Below are 1,104 nucleotides of genomic sequence, written 5' to 3'. Positions count from 1 at the left end.
TCCAGCTTCGATTCTAAGCAAATTTAAGCGAATTCTGAGCGGATTTAAGCCAATTCTGATCAAATTCAAGCCAATTCTGATCAAATTTAAGCCAATTCTGAGCGAATTTAAACCAATTCTGAGCGAATTTCAGCCAATTTCACACCAAAACCCACGCAATTAAAAGCAGACAACACCATTAAACTACAACTTCGAATCTCAGCAAATTTAAGCCAATTCTGATCAAATTCAAGCCAATTCTAAGCAAATTTAAGCCAATTTTGGGTCAAAACTCATCCAATTAAAACCAGACAACCACGTTAAACTCCGTCTATAGTTTTGAACAAATTTAAGCCAATTCTGATCAAATTTAAGCCAATTCTGATCAAATTTAAGCCAACTCTGATCAAATTTAAACCAGCTTCGAGCGAATTTCAGCCAACTCCACACCCAAACCCACCCAACTAACACCCGACACCACCCTGAAGCCCCGACTTCGCCCCGATTCCCCCCCGATTCCGCCCCAAGCCCGGTACCTACACGGCCAGCAGCGCGGTGACGGGGCAGTGGTCGCTGCCCGGCGCGGCGCTGCGGATCTTGCAGTCGCACAGCGCGCCCAGCAGCCGCCGCGACAGCACGGCGTAGTCCAGCCGCCAGCCCACGTTGCGCGCCCGCGCCGCGCCCAGGTAGGTCCAGAAGGTGAAGGCGCCGCGCGCCTCGGGGTACAGGTGCCGGAAGGAATCCACGAACCCGGCGGCCAGCAGCCGCGTGAACCCCTCCCGTTCCTCCGGCGTGAAGCCGGGGCTGGCGCGGTTGGCGCGCGGGTGGCACAGGTCGAGCTCGGCGTGCGCCACGTTGAGGTCGCCGCAGAGCAGCACCGGCTTGCGGGCGTCCAGGCGGCGCAGGAAGGAGAGGAAGGCGGCGTCGAAGCGGCGCCGCGGCTCCAGCCGCGCCAGGCCCCGGCCCGAGTTGGGCACGTAGGCCGAGACCACGAAGAGAGAGGGGAACTCGGCCGTCAGCACGCGGCCGTCGGCGTCGTGCTCGGGGTCGCCTGAGGGAGAGGGGGGGGTTGGACTGGGAGGGGCTGGTTTGTACTGGGAGCGACTGGTTTGTACTGGGAGGGGA

The 1,104-nt window shown here is 58.2% G+C and overlaps 1 protein-coding gene across 1 annotated transcript in view; it reads right to left on the bottom strand.

The window, feature by feature from the left end:
• Positions 1-21: 21 nt before the first annotated feature.
• The window catches only part of APEX1 (apurinic/apyrimidinic endodeoxyribonuclease 1), a 3,637-nt gene continuing 2,554 nt past the window's right edge, over positions 22-1,104 (bottom strand). The window contains exon 4 of the mRNA XM_041464691.1: positions 22-1,030. Coding sequence (XP_041320625.1) covers positions 516-1,030 — 515 coding nt within the window. The 3' untranslated portion in view covers positions 22-515. The remainder of the gene's footprint in view (positions 1,031-1,104) is intronic.

This window comes from Pyrgilauda ruficollis, unplaced genomic scaffold (assembly GCF_017590135.1).
Source record: "Pyrgilauda ruficollis isolate IOZ18807 unplaced genomic scaffold, ASM1759013v1 scaffold1828, whole genome shotgun sequence".
Lineage (NCBI taxonomy): Eukaryota > Metazoa > Chordata > Aves > Passeriformes > Passeridae > Pyrgilauda > Pyrgilauda ruficollis.
Note: the sequence above shows the minus strand (reverse complement) of the source record. Positions and strands in the feature narration are given on the sequence as shown.